General features: G+C 37.0%; 1 protein-coding gene across 19 annotated transcripts in view; it reads right to left on the bottom strand.

The window, feature by feature from the left end:
• The window catches only part of ryr3 (ryanodine receptor 3), a 342,095-nt gene that overhangs the window by 245,045 nt on the left and 76,196 nt on the right, over positions 1-20,854 (bottom strand). For 11 of the 19 annotated variants that reach the window (XM_062967291.1, XM_062967284.1, XM_062967275.1 and 8 more), the window contains exon 1: positions 1,332-5,369. In XM_062967291.1, coding sequence (XP_062823361.1) covers positions 1,332-1,448 — 117 coding nt within the window. In that variant the 5' untranslated portion in view covers positions 1,449-5,369. Of the gene's footprint in view, positions 1-1,331; positions 9,315-17,798; positions 17,907-20,854 lie in introns of those variants that run through there. The other 8 variants (XM_062967281.1, XM_062967268.1, XM_062967297.1 and 5 more) reach the window with 4 other exon arrangements.

The following is a 20,854-nucleotide window of genomic DNA, read 5'->3' on the forward strand; positions in this document are numbered from 1 at the left end:
ATTAAGGCAAAGCCCTGCAATGTCAACTAATAAGAGACTGTTCTGGGGGGGGGGGGAATCATCCATTACATTCCTGAAAAAATATAAATTTAAACTGCAGGTAGCAGAACAACTGAATGGTACCCCACAACAAATGAAATCTGTCTAGAAAAAAGTAGCAAGTCTGTAACATTCAAACATGGGAGCATGTAACTATAAAATTTACCATCTCAAATGAGCCAATCCAAGAATTACATTACCATACAGATTGACTCTGAGACTGGATCTACACTATCATGTAATCCAGATTATCAAAGCAGATAATCCATATTATCTGCTTTGAATTGGATTATATGAGGCCCCTTCCGCACAGCTGAATAAAATCCCACATTATCTACTTTGAACTGGGATATATGGCAGTGTGGACTCAGATAACCCAGTTCAAAGTAGATATTATGAGATTGTCTGCTTTGACATTCTGGGATATAGGGCTGTGTGGAAGGGCCCTCAATCTACACTGCCATATAATTCAGTTCAAAGCAGATGATCTGGATTTTATATGGCAGTGTAGATGGGGGAGCTATTGGAGGATTCTTAACCAGGACTGAAGAATATTAACATGATATTAACAGTTGGTTTCAGCATCTGTAGTGCTGTAAAGAGTAAGGATTCGTTGTTATATTGCTAAGGATTACAGTTCAAGATGTATAAAGGTTGTATGGGGTGTTTCTGAATTTATAATGGAATGGGCAAGAAATGTCTAGGGTCTATGACAATGGCTAATGAAGATGAACAAATTGATTAGGCTGATGGAGATTGAGGATGTATTGATTAATACAAGACTGGGGGACTGAGTGTGGGATTTGGAGCTAGTAATGTCATTAAATGAAGAAATGTGTTTATATAATATTTCTTAAAGGGTTTAGACTAGTCAGAACTAAAAAACCATCAGGCAGAGAGAGGTCTGTAGATTAGTTAGAATACATTAGTTTTTATGTTTCTTCATTAGTTTTACTTTTGTATGTAGATTTTGTATATTGGTTTGACATAGTTTTATTAGCTGTTTTGTGTTTTGTATGAAACATGCTTGTTTTGTGTATTTAAGGTAATTTGTTTCTCCGCATATGTCTTTGTTTGTATGATGGTACATTTGTCTCATTAAACAAAAACAATATTTTTTAAAAGATGTACAAAAATTAAGCCTCTGTGAGACTGTAATTCATATCCCAAAACCCATGGCTTATTTTTTAATTTTTTTTTATTTTGCATAAGTTTGTATTTGGATATATATAAGAATGAAACTGCTTTTTGTAACAGCTTCAGACTGCAAACTTTTGGAACGTATGTCTTACCTTTCTTATAAACTTTCCAGAAGCATTAAAAAACAAAACAAAACATACATTATAAGAATGGGCTTCTGAACAAGCATTATAAATGATGAACATGCTGCTCATGGGATTCAGATTCATTAAATGTCTTTTAATCAGGATAATTTTATTTTAACAGTGTTATTGCTACCTATATGGAGATATGAGTTCACTTCCTAAAAGATCATTTAAAAAAACCTAACAAAACTACACTGTTGACCTTAACTAACTAGCACTGATGGAAGTATATGGTCAACAAAATACTGAAAGTTGTTATTACTAGGGATGCGCAAAATGGCCAAAAACCATACTGTTTTCAGGTCCGTTTCTGTCTTCTCCATCCCCTATTTCGTTTTCTGGGAAATATCCAAAATTAGGTCCATTGACACCAATGGGGAAATTTTAGAGGTTTGTTTCTTCATTAATTTTAGGACTATCAGGATGAAACTTGTCTCACTTGTAGGCCACATTTATGACTGCAAGCCTGCCAGGTTTCAGAATGTTTCACCAAATTTTGGGGAAAATTTTAGTTTTTACCATATAATTAAAAAAAAAACAGGAGGGGGTTCTGGGAATTGAAGTCCCAACCAGCTTAAGCCAAAAGAGGGGAGGAGAATGGACACAGTCATGCCGTGGGAGAGAGCGCAGAGGCTCCTTCAATGCCCGCAACACGCAAAGTGCTGCTGAGAAAGAGAGTTCCCAATGGGGCTATCACTGGAGGAAAGGACTAGGGAAGCCTTTCTTGCCTTTCTTTCTTTCCTGCATTATTATTTAAAGCTTCAGCTGGGTTCTGTTCAATCTATCTGCTGGATCGCTGAATTTTCCCCAATTGCTAAACAGAATTCTGCATACCCCTTTTACTGCTTTATGTGTTTTTTTTACTGACAAATGTATATTTTTTATCAAAAAAATATTATTTCACACCTTATTTTCATTCTATATCCTGGACTATAGTATTATCTAATAAAAAAATCTTTGGAATCTTGCCAATACATTAAGAGGAGTCACATATTTCATCTTATGAGCTCATTACTCATTAGACATATAGTCACAAACAAGTTTTTCCCTCAATCTATCCTTGAAAAGACTTTAAGTATTCATCTAAGGACACAACCCACTGGCATACAAACAGCTTCATGCACAGATGTCCACACAAATGTTCAAATTACATGCTCAATTCACAAAAAAAACCCCAAGCTGATACTTTAAGTGAGCTTACACCTCTTTATAAAAGCCATTTTCTTTAATGCTACAATGCTAGTTTATAGAGACAAAAACTTTTTAAAAAATGAGTATGCCCAGAAGCACTGATAGACAGCATGGTTTTGAGTGATGGAGATCAGGATTCGAATCCCCACTCAACCATGGAAACATACTGGCTGACTTTGGCATGTCACATTTCTCTTTCTTAGAAAAGGGCAAAGCTAAAGCCTCTCTGGACAAAACATGACAAAAAAATCGTCAGTAGGTTTGCTTTAGGGTCACCGTAATTCAGAAATGATTTCATGACACACAATAACAACCAGAAAAACTTAATAAAAAAGAAAAATATAAAGGTTTATGAGATTTGTAATTGTATTGTCAAACTATGGTTTGATAATATGTACCAAACAAACCTTTCCCTCTATCTCCATTTCCCTTCTTCCATTGCATGTTTTGATTTGGAAACTTGGTTCTAGGCAAAATATAATGAAAACAGAAAACTCCCAGAAGATACGTAGTAATCATAGGGGCAGAGAACTCTAGCTGATGGCCTTTTAACAAAAGGGATCAATAAGAAGTCACAGCTAAGGCTAAATGAAAGTCAGGAAGTTGATATTATCTCCACAAACATTAACAACACTTTTATGTCATTACATTTCCTTGTTGAGATTCTAAATCGAACTAGATATTCAAGGACAAAGAAATTGCCACAATTCATTGAGATGTCAACCACAGGCATTTGATGACCAAGTGAAAAATAAACCAACACCCCACACAGTGATTACACCCCTTACAAGTACTTATTAATCTATCTAAATGTAGAAGCTAGATTTGTGCTATTCTGTAGTTCTTGTAAAGCCACTTAGTGAGCTAAAAGCTACATCTTGCATTCCACCATGGGGAGATTTTATGTTTTGTTCCTCTGAGTGCATTTACACGGCAGGTAGCAAGGTAAATCATACTAACCTGGGTTGCCAACCTAACAGCAATTGTATACTGCTCTCCCCAGGATATATCTCACTTCAGTGCATGGCATTAAGTCTGCTATAAGATGAGGAAAGCAGAAAACTTTAAATAGGGAGCTGATGTGTTTTTTCATCAGTCAGGTCTCCATCAGTGAAAAATTGTTAGCTGGATACACTCTGTACAAGAAATTCAGAGATCCTCCTACAGTATTTATTTTGTTAATTAGTCACATGGGAATGTTTTGAAGAGCCAAAAAGCAGTGTTCTAGGACAGAATGTTGTATCATTTTCTTCCATGCCCTTTCCACAATGCAACCCTTCCTACCTAAAGTGACATTAATTCTGGCACACGGAGAAATCTACCACAGAATAGCTGAAAAAATGGCAGAAACTGGTTCCATTTTCAGCAGAAAGACTATTCGTCTTGTTGTTGCTTTGCCCTTCAGCACAACTCATATTCTTTCCACACTTTCTCTTTATCCAATGACTCAGAACCATGACATGGCTCAATTAGAAAGCCTTATGCCCTCTTTTTATACCTGCATCTCAGCTATATCCCCCGCTGTTCAGCACAAAATCTATATAGAAAGAAGGAAGGTCACATGCAGACCATTGTTTGACCTGGCATTTAGGAAAGGAAGCAGAAATATCTGTTTAACAATACATTTTGTAAGAATAGATTTTGTTAATGACCCTGATTTTTGTGAATGAGTGGAACAATCACCAATCACACATGACTTTTGATGCAAGGCAATTTAGATACACTTATATTTTGTTAAAAACATAAAGGAGCAATAGTTATAAATGTAATGGCAGAGTTGTACACCTGCATGGAGGCAGATCATGTTCCCTCCCACTCCTGCCCAGTGGGCTAGGACAGCTTGTTTTAGCACACTTGAAGTAATATCACTTCTGGTCACCGTTTTGCAGCATTTGGGGCTGATTTGTATTCTTTGGGAGGAGAGGGAAGCAAACTGCCGCATTTCCAAATATGTGCTAGGCAACTTTGTTTCAATAAACCACACTTAAGTTCCAGAACACTTCAGAGTTCAGATGTACTAAACTGCAGTTAAATAAAAAAGGAAGCAAAATGTTAGTCTACTTTTTAGTTATGAAAATATGTATGCTGAAATTTGCTTGTCAACAACAAAACACACCTTATCTTGCTGTCTAAATGTAGCTAGTAAGGCCGAATGTCCAAGTTTGTTTTCAGTGCCAAGAATCAGTCATGTAATTTATGTAGCAGTAATAAAGAACGTAGCCATGAGCATATGCAGTGGATCCTTCCACCAGTATGTAACAACTATGGCCATGTGCAATAAATCTAGCATTGCGGTATGGAAGGATCTGGGACATTAGCCCGTGCTGAACTCATGCCTCTTCCTAGCTGGATTCCTCCCATAGTCTTCTCAACTATACTCTGCTGCTGGTGCAATATAACTATGGTATGAGTTTGACTCATTTTCCTTCTAATGCAAAAAAGTTAGCATTCTGAAGTGTCACTGTATGCACAAACAAACTCTCCCATTGTCTTTAAACGAAAGATTTTCAAAGCATAATAGTGCAAAATTGTGGCTGTTCTACTTGGCTAGTCCTTTTCACTTCTTGCTGAAATCAGTCCTTAGAGTCCATAGCTTCACAGGCGAATAGTAGACACATGGTCATGCATTTTGACTCCTCATTCACTTCCAAGTTTCTCAGTAAGAGACAGTAATGGAGGTCTAGAAATATACATCTTTGCTACTTACACTATTGCAAGAAAGAATAAAATACTTCAAGAGCCATCTCACTAATGAGTGAGATTACAAAAGTTTTTGCAAACTTAAATTAATTTAACATTTATTTCACTTTACTGTGAAAATTGCACTAGAGCATATGGCTCCTTTTTATGCTAAACAGTTTAAAGATACAAAGACTCCAGTCTTTTTTGCTATAGCATAGAGGCAAAAAAAACCCGTCATAACTTTTATTTCCCAACAGGGACTTTTTCATATAGAATGACAACCTATGAATAGTTAGTCTGCTCTGTTAATGCACATGAATGGGAAACAAAGAGTGAATACACTTCAATGGGTATTAAGGAGACTATAGAGATGAGACTCATCCCTGGAATGTAGTAACTGGGGAGTGAGTACAATAGATTCCAAAAGAACCAAACAAACTGGAAATAAGACATAGTAGTATTATATATAAAGCATATGTACACTAGCAAGATCTATGCCATGGGGCATACAAGGCAGTTGCGGAGCATTTCGGTAAAATTATTGAAAAGAAAAACAAGCAGTGCCATAGCTGTATGTGGGGAAGGGACTACTACAGACCTCCAAGGCAGACTGAAGAATTTCATGATGCTTTCCTGTATCATCTAACCAAGCATTTTCAAAAGGAAAAAATGTAACAGTAACTGGCAACTTCAACTACCTAAAGTCACATTCATTAAAACTGCAACATCCAACAAATTATTGTTTGGCTTGCTGATTGTTTCATTTTTCAAAAAGTGAAAAAAGCAACAAGAATATTGACCAGGTACAGATGGAGGCACTCCTTGTGATTAAAGATAGATCAGGGAATAAGTAATTCAGCCTATGCAGCTTGCATTTACACACAATGAAAATGGAGATTTGGGTGTACACCTGGATTTAACCATGAGCTAGGAAGCTCAGGATTTGGCAGTGGTCAGGAATACATTTTCACACTTAAGGTTTGTGTGCAGCTGTGCCCATTCCTTGAGGTATCAGGTCTGATCACAGTGACACATGCTATAGTTTTATCTCCATTGTTCTCCATGGAGCTATTTTTGAACAGCTGGTACAAAGCATTGCAGGCAAATTGCTCACTGGCATTGAATACAGGGATCGCACAACTCCTTTGTTGAACAACTCCATTGGCTTTTGATAAAAAATTGATTTGGAGGTCTCTCATTCACAGTGTTGCTGAAAGTTAACTTGATGGCAATGAACTAAAAGTGGGTATTATAAGTGGAAGTGATCATAATTTCTCAAGATTCATTATAAAATCATAGAACAATAGAGTTGGAAGAGACTACATGAGCCATTCAGTGCAAACCCATCATGCAGGAAAAGCATAGGCAAAACTGAGTATTCACTGAACATACACTATGAAATTTAAGAAAGGAAATTTTAATAAACGCAAGGAAATGCAGATGTTCCAAAATGCTGAAAGACAAGGAGTTCCTTAAAAGTGAGATACTGAAGTAAAAATTACAAGCAATTCCAAAGAGAATGCAAAGTGGGAGGCATCTAAGAAAGATGAGAATGACAATAGAAGAAATTTATGAGTTGTACATAAAAAGAGGAAAGGGACAAATTACCAAGAAAAAGTACTAATGAGAGGCCAATATTTGTAAGAAGGGCTAATGATTAGTATGGGCTCAGGCTTGCAGGAGAGGTTAAAAATTAAAAAAAGGAGTTTCATCCATCGTGTTTGGAGCAAGGTCTAGTGCATGAAGAAAACAGAGAAATACTAGGGAGGCTTGGCAAAGTGATGGTGAAATGCATAACTGGATGGTTGGGATTGCTTGAAGAAATAGTGGAAGTTGCTTTCTTATTCAGAAACAAGTACACATTAGAAATAAACCAAAAAACCATTATTCCATTTAAATCATTGTTTAAACATTGTGTTGCTTAAGTCTAGTTAGATTTGATAAGGAAAGAGATTGAATAACAAACTATAAGTAACTAGCCCGCCTCTGGTAAACCTTTTGTGTTTGTGTTATGTTTTATCTGTCAGTTTTAACCATGTTGCATCCTGCTGTGAGCTGCAAGGAGAACCAGGTAAGAAATATATTGTTCTTGTTGTAGTTGTTGTTGTTGTTGTTTTTTTATCTCCCCCTGGCATGTGTATGTTTTACAGAGCTCGAGATAACAATGAACCCCCCCAAAAAAAACCCCAAATTGATTTTTTTAAAAAATTATCAGTTGCAAACTCAACTGAGCCTGCACTATTATTTCTGTTAGGACACTGAATCCCACTCATACTGACATCTGAATCCTTAGAGGCTTCAGTTTTTAAATAATCACTAATTGCCTTGTGGATTGGGAAAATAAAATCAACACTGTGATATTTTAGTATTGCACAAAAACTTGAAGCTCACTATGGTAGTAAATGGCAGGGTTTTTTTCAACCAAATGTAGGATTTATGAGAACAAAACTCAGCAGAACCATACAATAGTGCTGTAAATTTTTTATACAAATCAGCAAGGACCAAACCTCACTTCAGTAAAACATGGTAAAATAAGCTCTTCTTACACAATATGCAATCTGCTTTCATAAATACAATCTTATGGATCTTACAAAAGTTACTTTTTAATTCTGAAGTTTTCTCCTTTTGAAAATACATCATAGACTCCTTTGTGTTGGTCTTGTTTAACATAACATAACATTAATTCTGAATAAGAGTTCTGTAAGCCTTTCCATGGGACAACTGAAACTGAATTTCAGGAAGTAGACTTATAATAATAATAATAAAGACTTAGAATATACCTACATTGTAAAATTAATGTAATCGACACCAGTAAAATAACAGTAAAAAAGTAATCATCATTTTTGTTGTCATCATCTTATGCACTGTCAGCAGCATTATCATTGTCATCTTTTCATTTAGGACAAAGAAAACTGAATTGTGCTCATTTTTACAAGCTATATTCTTCATTTAGTCAGGTGTGAAAAGCAAAAATCTATGTAGGACACTCAAGGCCCCCATTCAACTACTACTTAGAATGTTCAAAGCTGGAAGGTAGGGCTTCTGTACCTTTATTAGTTGTGTAGAAGAGACAATGTTAGCAATATATCATCTTATCCTACTTGTTTCAATAAGGCAAGGCCTGGGAGCACTGTCTGATTTCGCATCTCCCCACCAAAGATGTTTACTTCTGTCACTACCTCACCTAGCCTGTGCAATTTCACGTATTCATGGCTATTTTCACAGTACTGGGCTAAAAGACATTTTGCTTTAATTAAAGTTGAGGTTTAAATAACACAAAATACAAATTCCCATTCTATTTCAATGTAATGCATATAACCTCTCATAACAAACTTTTAGTGATTATTGATAAAAGAAAAACCAAGGCCAGCCACTGAGAAATAAAGAGATATGTGCAAATGCTTAAGAAACCCCAAGGTTTGGAAAACAAATTAAGGGAGCAAAACATTCAACATGCTCAGTAGCTATGGAATGTTGCTGATGGAGAACTGCAGACGGTCTGCAATGCTCAACTCAAGGTCCTTTTTGCAGTTATGGTAGAGGAGGGTATGGCTGGCTTGTAGGCAATCTAAACAGGTGCACTCCTGCTAGGAAAGGAGGACACAGTTTTATTACAGATCTCATCTGTAGCTCCATAATGTTATTTATTTTTCAGTTGCAAAAAATTGTGCTTGGCTAAAGATTACATGTCAAATGATCAGTCCTTTATTATGGAGCTTTAGATTATAATTCTCATTAAAACAACAATATATACTTTTTAGTAAGCATGCTTTGGACCATTTGGATGTCCGATAGATACCAAGCCTTCCAGATATTGTAAATTGTCAGTGATGCTTTATTAGTTTATTCAAACACTAATTTGTGTAAAGAACAGAAGTCCAATGAGGACCAAGCCTATTCCTGAGGTTTTGCAGCTACAAGAAAAAATACATGAGATGACCAGAATATAAAATGAAACCACTGAGCGCAATAAAAAGCAAGAGATTTAATTCATTACAAGTACAAATGGAGTTTCATGCAGTAGCTGAAGTTCAGATAAATGGAGAAAAAACATACCCATTCGGAGAGATCTCTAGGCTAGCAAAATCAAAAACAAAATAGTAAATGAAAATTTAGTGCCACACACGATTGTGTATTTGTGTGAACAAACAGTTATATTTGTGTTTTTGTGTGAACTGTTACAGAAAACATAGATTCAAACTATACTTAGGCAAAACTGGATTTGCTCTTAATCATGAACTGAAACAAAGATTAATGGCAGTAAAAATCTACCAGAAGTTTCTTCTTCAGAGGCTAAAAACAAACACAATGAATGATGTATGTGTAAAATGTAGGCAGTATGTTTGCACAGGTAGATTCTGCTCACTTTATTTAACATTCATTGTCCTTAACAACCAATACAAAGAAAATGACCAGTATGCAGAATGTTAAATATAAAACACAGCTTCAGGGTTAGTAAATCTGAAACAGAGTTTTATAACCATATTGATGTGACCACAGAAACTGCTCAACGTGTAAGTTAGTTGCTGCTGCTTTTACCATGAAAACCCATTACGTTTCTCTTTGAGTTCTGTTCCTCTAGAATAACGCTCCTCAAAATGGGTGATATTGCCCCCTGCGGGTCGCTAGAATGAACCAACAGGGTGGTAGTAGCCTGAGGTGCAACTGGGCCGCATCAAATAAAAACAGGGAGGTGGAAACATAAATAAAGAAGTTTTAAAAAAATGAAAAATATTTGTACATGTTTTTTCTGTTATGTAAAGTCATTATGATTATTTTCTTTTCCAAATGAATACACAAAATGTTATAATCAATAAATAGTCAAGTCAACCAACCGTTCTTAACAAGCAAGTTTTGGCAGGTGAGCACTGTTCAAGAACTCCAACATGCATTGGCAGGAATATATGCGCATAAGGACTTCTTTACAATATGATACTATAAACAGGCAACATGTATGAAATCTAATTCAAATTGTTTCCAAATTAATAGCAATTAATAGTTCAAGTGCAAAGGGATTTTAAAAATTTAATTCATGCTTTTGACAAAAATAGGGCTGACTCCTTCCCATTTAAGATTACTGTGGTTTTCAATGTTATACATATAATTTGCATTTTAATACTATCCTTTGTTATCTTAATTTTTTCTGTGTTATGATTTCTGTGGTTGATTTTAATGAACAATTTCATAATGTGAAGATTCTAGGTGTCTTATTCACAACAACATCTTTCTTTACCAGGCTGAAGGGTGTAAGTAGAAATATAGATACAGAAAGATTGCAAAATTGTCGCTGCATCTTTTTGTTTGGTCGCTTAAAGAAGGTAGATTTCCAAGGAGGCACTAATCAGGATGTCTGCTGACAATAATAAGAAAGGAAATGCATATAAATGCCAGGCACACACTGCACAGGTATTAGATTCAGACCAAAGATGTTCAAACAAATCAGCATTTGCACACAAAGGTCTGCCCATTAACACCTGCCAAGCTGATGTTCACTGTTGCTAGCTTCCAGAATTAATCACCTGGTTGGGGGGGGGGGGGAGGAGGAGGAGACTAGCTCCCTCACCTCAATTGCTGCTAATTTCTTAATACAGCCAATTGCCAGTTGTGATGCGAAACTTTCAGCACCTCCCATGAGCCATTTTTTCCAATATAGAGACATATTCATAAAATCTTTATCTGCAGCTTACGTAATATGCAACAAGCAAAAACAAAAAAACCATAAACACCTGAGGATAGGTGTGGGCAAAAGTCTGCTACTTCAAAGGCAAAGGAACCTGGAGGGGGGGCTTCAGATGATGAATAAAGTAATGAAGACCAGACAGGAAGTGATACGCTTTGTACATTTTTTTGCATGCCAACATATTATAAAATATAGAAGTGAAGAAATTTCGATTTTTCCTACTGCTCACTTACCTAGCTGTTGTGCAAACAGAATACTGGAGTTTGAGAAGTCTTGATTCTGTTCCAGCATGGATTTCCATATGTTCTTTGCACTTATACAAGTACTTAAAAAAATCCAATCCACTATTAACTCGAATAATATGAGCAATTTCACTGTATTTTCCTCAGAGGAGCCATCATCTCAGATTGAATCTAGCAAAACATAAACAACCTTGTTGCTTATCTTAGAGGCTATCCACACTGCAGAATTATCACTAATTGTAATTACATTAACTACTATAGCTCCCTTATATGGAATCGTGGGATTTGTAGTTTGTTGTGATATCAAACTGCTATAATTCTGCAGTGTGACCCTATTAGCAAGTAGGAGGTGTCCATGGTGCCATTGTTCAAAATGGGATCCGGGAAATCCAGCAGTTTTGGGAACCAAACTCCCGGAAACAGCAGGGATGCTGGGGTTTGGGTTAATTTGGCCGAAAAGAACCACGTGGCTGCTGATATCGGCTGCTTTCGGGAGTGCTGTTGCAACAGTCCCTCATGCGGGGTTTCTCCCTCTTAGCCTTGCCTGAGCCAATCAAAGCAAGAAAGTGGATCATGTGTCTTTTCACCAAACTGGTTTCCGGTGGCATCCTGGCTTCTAAGAGAGAGAGATCGTGTGCTAGCTAAGTTCATGTTCCATCTCAGTGCCGTCGCTGCTTAGGATTGCTTTTGGACTCAATTCCAAAGTTTTCCTTTGGCAATTTTATTAAATTTTATTAGTTTAGTATCTTTCAGACTTTCTTATTACTATTTCGCTAGGGAAGTGAGAGTGGGCATGCTTTTGGGGGGCTGTGAAAGGGCATGGGGTTTGTTTAAATATTTTTTACCTTTGTGGGGATGGTTTAGTGAAGGGAGGGGATAGCCTGACTCCGTTGAGTCCCCATGGGGAGAATTCAATCCCTCCCCAGCCCTATCTATTGTCTTGCTTCTCCATTCAGTCCTGCCACTTCCTCCCCCCCTCCCCCATATATTTATTTATTTATTACAAAAAAAGCCCTTTATTCTTCTCATTCACCTCTTTGATTGACTCATTCATTCCCCTGCCCAATCTTCTGGCTTGTGTGTACTCCTGCCCCAGTTCAGGAAAGTTGGCAGGAATGATGCCCTGCTGCTGCTTCTATACTGTTGCTGTGGAGAAATTCCAAGGGATACCTTCTGGAGTTTTGTAAAGGAAATTTTATTTCTCGAAACTTAAGAATATCCTAAAAATCAGTAGATGACCCAAATATTGAATTCAGCCAGTTCCCAAAAAAACAGAATGGGGGCACCCGAAAATCCGACACCAAAATGGCACAGGGTGTACCCAGATTGCACACCCCTATTAGTAAGCAACATGGATTTTACTGTGGTTCATGTCCAGGTGGCCAGAAGGTCAGAAAGGGATCCCAGGAAAAACCATACTAGCTGACGAATGCCAAAAGATTGTTCCTCAGTGTAAAGTCATAGGATGGGGAGCCATGTCTGTCACACAGGAAATGTATTCCTGCTTTTCATAAATCATTCCCACTGATAATCATTAGACTGAACATGGAACCTGAGTACAATATGACCCACATACTCAACAAAATATGTCCCCTATAAGAATTTTCTAAGATACTGTATATGGTATCACTATTATCCATGGTTTGCTGTTACCATAGTAAGTTCAAGAACATATCACATGTGGATATGGGGGTTATACTACATTTGAAAATTCAGAGCTATACTGTATATCCAGGAGAGTTTTGTCCCTGTTACAGCTTCATGGCAAACAATAACTCAGATAAGGTTGTTTCTCCTCACATTAAATAATTTAGAAATAGGGAAAAAGATGCTTACTGTACATTTCCCTTCCTCGTGTGTAGTAAATGCATGCATTCTCACTAGGTCAGGTACTAATTGGCTTTTATGTTTGAACTGAGTTCTTAAAAACAAAGCTAGCTAATGCATGACAAATGCATAGATTATTAGTACAAAATTTATAGAAAAGAACGGGTATTTAACTTTGAATATGAATTTATTTAAAGCATTATTTATCTCAGATGATTAAGGTGACCACATTCTAACATTAGCTCACAGTTTAGAATTAGCCAAGACAGCAAATAGTGAGGGATAATGGGAATTATAATGCAACATCAAGAGGACTACCTGATCCTGCTCCAAACTGCAAGTTATCATCTATTATCTGAAATACCTTTAACCTAAGGAAGGCAAATATATTCCTCTTTGGTTATAGTGATACAAGGCTTTGGAGACTCTCAAAGCAGCTCATTTGTTGAGTTGAAGATATGGGGTCTATCTGACTATGGGAAAAAAATTAGCAACAGTTAAAATTAACCAGAACGAATATTTTACATAGGGTTCCATGCAAGATTGTTCTAAATCTGCATTCACTATCATGAAGCAATTTTCATAGAACACAGTTCTGAAGATGCAAGTATGCATCAAATAGTCTTGTGCAGCCATTCAAGCTACCTGTGTGTCTACTTGGAGGTAAGTTCCAGTGAATTCAATTACAGTATATGTATTCCCGGCTAAGCATGCATAGGATGGCAGGCTTTTGCCAAATATGAGAAAGAGACTGGGTCCTGCTCGAGAACCTCATAATCACTATTTTAATCATTCTGTGGTATAAAACTTTACATTATTCCATATCACAGCTCATTCAAACAAGCCTGCAGTATTTCTTATAGCCATTTACCATAAATATAGCATACAACCCCAATAGGCCATTGTCAATCAAATGCCACTTTCTTGTTTTTTTTAAAAAAAACATCCCTTCTGGGTTTCTCTGCCCAAAGGAAACATTATTTCACATTCAAGTTCAGTCCCATCAATGTACTACTTGTATGTTACCATGGAAAGAAAAGGGAAAACATAAAACTGTATTTTCAGCAACTGTAACAGCCAGTGCTGAAGGAAGCACAAAAATCCCTAAAGAGAGATTGTATTTTCTTTCATTTTAAGTGATGAGGCAATTTTAAAAAAAACCAAACCACTTATTAAAAAAGAAAAGGACTGCCTGCATTCATATGCATATTTTTCTGTTTTTCTACTTCTAGGAAGCCTTGTGTTTTAATGCAGGTTTTATCTGTCACCTCTCCACTTTTCTGTAGCATTGATTTTGACAAGTTCCTTCTAGATGCCCCATAAGAAGAAAACTGTAGGGACATTTTGCTGTAGGAAATATCATTTGCATAATTATAGCTTCTCTCCGTGTTGCTGCAGTGGCAAGTTTCTGTATGCTCTTCTATAGCAACATGCAACAAAATTTATTCCATAATTAAATATATGAATAAAAATCAAGGAATAACAAACAGTTTCTAGATTCTGTAAAAATCCAGCTACATGGGTAATAAGTATACAAGACAGAAAAGTAACTCATTAAGTTCTGCAGAAAGAAATAAGGCATAATTGATAAATTGGAATAATTTGTTCTGGTTTTCATGACAAATGACTTACTGTCATTTTCGCCAGTGCTCAGTGACTGTTTATGTTTAGCTACAAAATATTTTATTCCAGGAAAGCTAACTATACTTATCTTTGGACTAAACTCTCATATGTGCAGAGGTACTTAGAGCTAAATATTCTGAAATTTACTTAAATACAGGCTCCACGGCAAACTTGGGAGTTCTGGTGTGTTCAAAAGTCTTGGACACCCTAAGACTTTACCATATACTGCAATGTCAGACCTCTGAACAAGTATCATCTTCAAATTATGTGGAGCCCTGTTTCTACTGCTCAAATGAAGAGGGAAACCACAGCTTGTTACTGGGGTTGATTATTCTAGTTCATTGTAGAACCATGACATATTAAGAGGCATATCTAACACAGCATTCATCCTCATGGCTGAAGACAAAATCTTAAAAACAGACCGACAATTGGGTTGTGTTTCGGCTTCCAGTAGATACTAGAGGAGGGTTGAGAGAAGGTTCCACTAGTGAAAACACAAAACCCATTCACTTTAATCACTCTTTTTTTCATGATATCATTGTTCCTCTTTATTCCTCCTCTCCTCAGTGTAACATGAGCAGCAATAATCACAAAAATAGCATATTTCTATATCAGTTATAAGTTGGAAGGAAGTTATTCACATGGCATTTTTAAATAATTAGAATAAGGAATTGGGAAGTTTATGTGTTTTCTAGTTTATCCCCAGCAATTGCAATTTATTTAAAAAAAAACTGAGCATGCCTAAAGGTATAGGTTAGGTTTATCTATTGTGTTCACAGTGCAGTCCACAAAACAGAGGTCAGCACATCAGTGTTAGTATAAGGTACTCCTGGTCCCTGGCAGCTTTGGCTGCAATTGGTTCCTTTCCTTCCCACATCATGGCGTTAAAGTAGGCCTGCACAATCTGCAGCCCTCCAGGTGTTTGGGCCTCCAAATCCAAGAAGCCCTAGTCAGCTGTTCCAGTGACCAGGAATTCTGGGAGTTGAGGTCAAAAACATCTGGAGGGTCACAGGTTGTGCAGGCCTGCTTTAAAGTCTAAAGGGGATGAAGGGTGGCCTCAAGCCCCAGGTTGAGCCCTTTGCCATCCAGTAAGGGGCAGAGTCAGAGAGAAGCCCTGCCTCAGTTCCTGAAAATACAGAGACCCAAGGTCTGCACAATCTGTGGCCCTCCATGTGTTTGGAACTTCAATTCCCAGAAGCCTTAGCCAGTTTCTCCAATGGTCAGGAATTCTGGGAGCTCATGTCCAAAAAACCCCACAGATAATGCAGGCTTGCAGACCAACCACAAAGTACTTCATTAGTCGAAGGGCTGCCTTCCAACTTACAAAGGCTGTAGGATTTCAATGCTGAGGAAGCACAGGACAAATATTTTTTGTTTTTTGTACCACTGTACATAATCAGGTGGTATACTGTATTTTAATAAATATGATACAAGGCATCAAAATCTAAAAACCTTGTTCCACGAGCTTTGCCTTTACATTTTGATACCCTACATATTCGGGAATAATCAAATCACAAAAGCAGACCAGTTGTTTGGGTCTTTTGTACATGATTATTATCCTCAATTAAAATTGCCAACTAAATGGAAGAGCCCCCAACAATCAACCCCTCTCCACTGTTGGTTTATTCACATACAGTAGAGTCTTGCTTATCCAACATAAACGGGCCAGCAAAACGCTGGATAAGTGAAACTATTGGATAATAAGGATGGATTAAGTGAAAGCCTATTAAACGTCAAATTACATTATGATTTTACAAATTAAGCACCAAAACATGTTTTACAACAAATACGCAGTTCAATACGCAGTAACATTATGTAATAATTACTGTATTTATGAATTTAGCACCAAAACATAGCAATGTATTGAAAACATTGACAACAAAGACATCAACTACTTAAAGGCAGACTGCATTGGATAATACAGAACGTTGGATAAGTGAAGGTTGGATAAGCGAGACTCTACTGTATGTCTCACTTTTTAGAGTTAGTAGTTTGGGATGAATATATAGCAACAAAATTGCTGGTTATATTTGTTCCCTTAGCAGCTGACATACTATGGTGCATATATTTCAATACTACATATTTAAATGGCAATCAGATTTGGAAAATAATATTTAAATTAAAGTGAAAGGGGAGAGAAAATCCCCAAATTTCTACAGATTTCAGTACAGAGCACGGAACAAAGGAATTTACTCACATATTCAGCTACAGACATTTCTAATAGACAAAGTACAGTAGAGTCTCAATTATCCAAGCCTCGCTTATCCAAGCCTCTGGATAATCCAAGCCATTTTTGTAGTCAATGTTTTCATTATATCATGATAATTTGGTGCTAAATTAATAAATACAGTAATTACAACATAGTATTACTGCGTATTGAACTGCTTTTTCTATCAAATTTGTTGTATAACATGATGTTTTGGTGCTTAATTTGTAAAATCATAACCTAATTTGATGTTTAATAGGCTTTTCCTTAACCCCTCCTTATTATCCAAGAGATTCGCTTATCCAAGCTTCTGCCGGCCCGTTTAGCTTGGATAAGTGAGACTCTACTGTAATGCTACTTGCACATGACCTATCTTGAAGGCGATTGACACTTAAACATCTTGGGTTGAAAATCTAGCTAATATCTTCAAGGATGTTCTTTATCTCTCAGCAGCTATTTCCATTCTGGCAGTAAATAATTGGTCTCTGAAGAAACAAGATTTTTTATTTCATTGTTTGTTTAAAATCTGCTAAATTTCTCAGGTTGGAATTTCCTGCAAAGTGTGTGAGCTTTCACAGAAAACTTCTAAATAGAAAAATGAAAGTCTGAAGATATCATTAATCTCATTCTGAACAGCTTCACTTTTGAAAAAGTCTTAGATACTGGCAGTAAGGTGAAAAACAAATTAGACCTGTATGCCTGGTATCCTATTGTAACAAAAAGGAAATAAGTTTAGGGTTGTTGTGTGTTTTTCGGGCTGTATGGCCATGTTCTAGAAGTAGTCTCTCCTGACATTTTGCCCACATCTATGGCAGGCATTCTCAGAGGTTATCACAATCTCTGAGGATGCCTGCCATAGATGTGGGCAAAACGTCAGGAGAGAATACTTCTGGAACATGGTCATACAGCCCGAAAAACACACAACAACCCTGTGATTCTGGCCATGAAAGCCTTCGACAACACAACAAAATAAGTTTACTTACCCCTTCACTGGAATTGTCTCCTGTATTGGCAAGCATTTCCTGGAGGGCTCTCACAGACAGAGACTGTTCCAGCACAAAGTTACAGATGCAAAGGTCGGGAGGGACATACTGTAAAATAAAAACCAAAACAAGCAACAGATATCACTGAATCTCCTCATGTAGGAGGCTGTCAACCAAATACGTTTGGGCTACAATTTGTCAGCATTTCCAGCCTATGAAAACCCTAGTGTAGGTTTTCCTGAAACATGGTTAACTCTGTGAAAAAGATTAGCCCTCTTCAGAAAGGGTGTCATAAAGCGGTGTTAAACATAACTTTCAGTCTGGACAACAGATGGCTTTTTTTAAAAAAAAATTAAGTGTATGGTGGAATTTTTGTGCACAAAAAGAATCAATACCTTACTGAGAGAGTTTGCTAACAGATGAATAACTCTATTACAATAAGTAAAGCACTCAGTGTAACTGGCTAGGAAGATACTTTTATTTTAGAGCTTGTTGTCATAACACATATTAAGATATAAATAATACATTTGTGTTTGTACGACATAGTCTGTCACTTCTCATTATTATTACACTATTGAGCAACAAAGACCTATATTAAATATTCATTGCATGCACAGCCTCCTCCTTTGTTGAATTAATGGCAGCACCGACATCTTCATCGTCAACACGAAACATGCAAAATATCCTTTTCTCTCCATACATTTAATGGACAGCAGGTATATCCAACTGTTATTCTGTGAAGGTCATGTTCTTAAAATTAATTTTTGAATTAAAACATACCAGAACATAGGATTATAAAATATATGTCAATTAATGGCTCCGAATTGTCATTGTGAGACAAGCAAAAGACAAAAGCTGTGAGCAAGACATCCGTGTTTTCATATCCATAGCCAAGGGATTTGCTAGGCTAATTAGGTGACACAATGGCAAAGAAAAAAAACCCTGTGGCTTATTTGATTCCAGTGTGTGTAGCTCTAGTTTTCATGAATCTTCAGTTACATTTACATAAGTCAAGGCCTTCCCAACCTGAATTCAGAGGACTTTCTTTGCTACCAATATTGTTTCTTTTCCCACTTAACATCACAATCTGTAGTTATTGGAGAAAATTGGAAATGCTTCTTCTTCATTTGAAGCAGAATTAGTCCTCAAAATCAAATACATTTTAAATATATATTTGGACTTTTGATGAGAAGGGGAACATCGGAAAGAAAAGACCAGATTGTGCCAGAGACATGGATTTATATTTCATACTAACAAGAACTAGATAGATCCCAAGACAGCCAGTCTGCAGAAGGAATGCCAAGATCAAATAAATGCTCTGCAGTCATACCAAGGTCAGGCAAGGTGTGAAACATTAGTCAATGAGGTAAAAATCTGAGAAGTAATTCTCCTGCCATAAAAAAAGAAAAGGAAAAAAGATTACTGTAAGCTTCAAAAACACTACTCTAAAATGAAGCTTTGGTCATTTGCTCTTATTCTTATAGTAAATATAATATATTATTACTCTTGATTATTGTAAGCAAGCACAATCACAAAATTGCACTTACCTAAAACTGCAAATCTAACACCAACCACCTCACTATATATGAATGGTAACCATACATTATCCTCCAATCCATTTCTCATTTAATTATTAGTCTCCTTTTTTCATTGACATACTTTAAAGATTACTCTTCAGTTTGATTTTCAATTTCTTTCTGTCTTCAGGTTCCAAACTGGAAAATTCTAACCACCATTAATGTACATTTTCCTCTCTGTACCAGTTTACCAATCATATTGTAATCTGCAATGTCAACATTTTGCTGTCATATGCTTCCAGTCCAAATATAGATTATCCTTAATTATCTAAGTGGAGAGCTCAACATGGCCTAATTCTAAATTACCAATTAAATTCAAAAGAAAACAAAAACAATATTGAAGAGCAGTAAAACATAAGATTCAGTCTCATCCCCTGCTTTCCTAATACACAGCTCTTTTCCCCCTCTTCCTCTATACATCATTTCCATTTCTACTCCTATCTCCATAGAAAAACTGTTCAGTCAATATCTTAAGTCACACAAGATCTTAGTCACCCAAAAAAGGTCATGCATGCTTCCTCCTTATAAACAGTTAGCCTTGCCCAGAACGCTGTTGTCATTGATCATCATCAATTATCCCAGTCCAATCTGCCCCCTGCCATGTCTTTCTGCTGTGTTTCCAGTGCAAAGTAATGGCTGTTCATCAAGCTAGAAATATTATTTCTCAGTAATAGGGACATTAACAGGAGCCCCCAATGGCGCAACAGGTTAAACCACTGAGCTGCTGAACTTTCTGACCGAGTGAGAGAGGTGAGAAGGACTGGATGTAGATCTATGAAATAAATAAATATTGAAAGAAGTGTTTTAAAAATGTACTCATCTCTCTAAAGGGAGACCACAAAATTGAGTGTTAAAAGTGCAGGGAAGATTCCATTGAAAGAACTGTTTAAATTAGACTTAAAATTCTGCTGGTCTACATCCAGCCACCCTCCAGGCCCTCCATTCCCTCCCCTAAAACTTACCCAAGGGGCCTGCCAGCCATGCGGGCCCCTATGACGAGCTTTGTAGTTGTGTCAGAATGACGCTTCAGGAGGTGGGGGAAGGAGGAATTTTGCCTTCCCCCCACCTCCTGAAGCGTCATTCTGACGCGACCACAGAGCTCTCCATAAGGAAGGCGCCTTGGGTAAATTTTGGGGGAGATAATGAGGGCTGGAAGAAGGGTGCAATTGTCCTCCTCCGGGCTTCTGGGAGTCTGAAGAAGTTGGACGGCTGTGGGAACTGACTCCCAGGACCGTGGAAGCAGATGTGGGAGTCAGTCCCCACGGGGTCCTCACATATAAAGATCTGGAGCTTAGTTTAAGGTCGGGATCTTTACAGGTGTATTTAAAACCTAGATTAAACTGAGTAAATTTGTTTCACTCTAGTTTGAAACAATTAGCCTCAAATGTCATCTGGACGCCTCAGGTGAATCTGTTTTTTAGCCCAAGTTTTAGGGCTGTGTGGAATGGCCCTTAGTATCAAATTCCACTGTAGAATCTA

This window comes from Anolis carolinensis, chromosome 1 (assembly GCF_035594765.1).
Source record: "Anolis carolinensis isolate JA03-04 chromosome 1, rAnoCar3.1.pri, whole genome shotgun sequence".
Taxonomy (NCBI): domain Eukaryota; kingdom Metazoa; phylum Chordata; class Lepidosauria; order Squamata; family Dactyloidae; genus Anolis; species Anolis carolinensis.